Raw genomic sequence first — 514 nt, forward strand, 5'->3', positions numbered from 1 at the left:
TTATGGTTACGGGGGATTGAGTGGTTATGGGGGAGGTTACGGGGGATTGTGTGGTTACGGGGGAGGTTATGGGGGATTGTGTGGTTACGGGGGCCGTTATGGTTACGGGGGATTGTGTGGTTACGGGGGCCGTTATGGTGGACTGTGTGGTTACGGAGGAGGTTACGGGGGAGGTTACGGTTACGGGGGAGCATGCGGTTCTGGGGTATCTTGCCATAGGTACCTGAGTGGAAGCTGTACACCATGTTAAACCCTGCAGGAATATCAAAGGTAAAAGAAAAGACCAGGAAATGAACAACAAGCTAGAGATTCAGACAGAGATTTCAGAAGTGCTGTGCAGGCATGGCTCCACTTGAATTCAATGCGAACTGTGTCTGCTCAGCCCCTTTATCTCATAGGCCGATTGCTAATATTATGCTTATAAACTCTTTCTGCCAATGCTTTCCCAACCACGTGCTTATTCTCTTAATCACACGTGGACTCATTCTGAATTACACTCAGGCTGTTTGCACTA

At 48.8% G+C, this 514-nt stretch overlaps 1 protein-coding gene across 1 annotated transcript in view; it reads left to right on the forward strand.

Moving 5' to 3' along the window:
- The window catches only part of LOC113409319 (claw keratin-like), a 632-nt gene extending 382 nt beyond the window's left edge, over positions 1-250 (forward strand). The window contains exon 2 of the mRNA XM_026663088.1: positions 6-250. Coding sequence (XP_026518873.1) covers positions 6-250 — 245 coding nt within the window. The remainder of the gene's footprint in view (positions 1-5) is intronic.
- The last annotated feature ends 264 nt before the right edge of the window (positions 251-514 follow it).

The sequence above is a fragment of the Terrapene carolina genome, unplaced genomic scaffold, assembly GCF_002925995.2.
Source record: "Terrapene carolina triunguis isolate 2854851 unplaced genomic scaffold, T_m_triunguis-2.0 Scaffold32361, whole genome shotgun sequence".
Lineage (NCBI taxonomy): Eukaryota > Metazoa > Chordata > Testudines > Emydidae > Terrapene > Terrapene triunguis.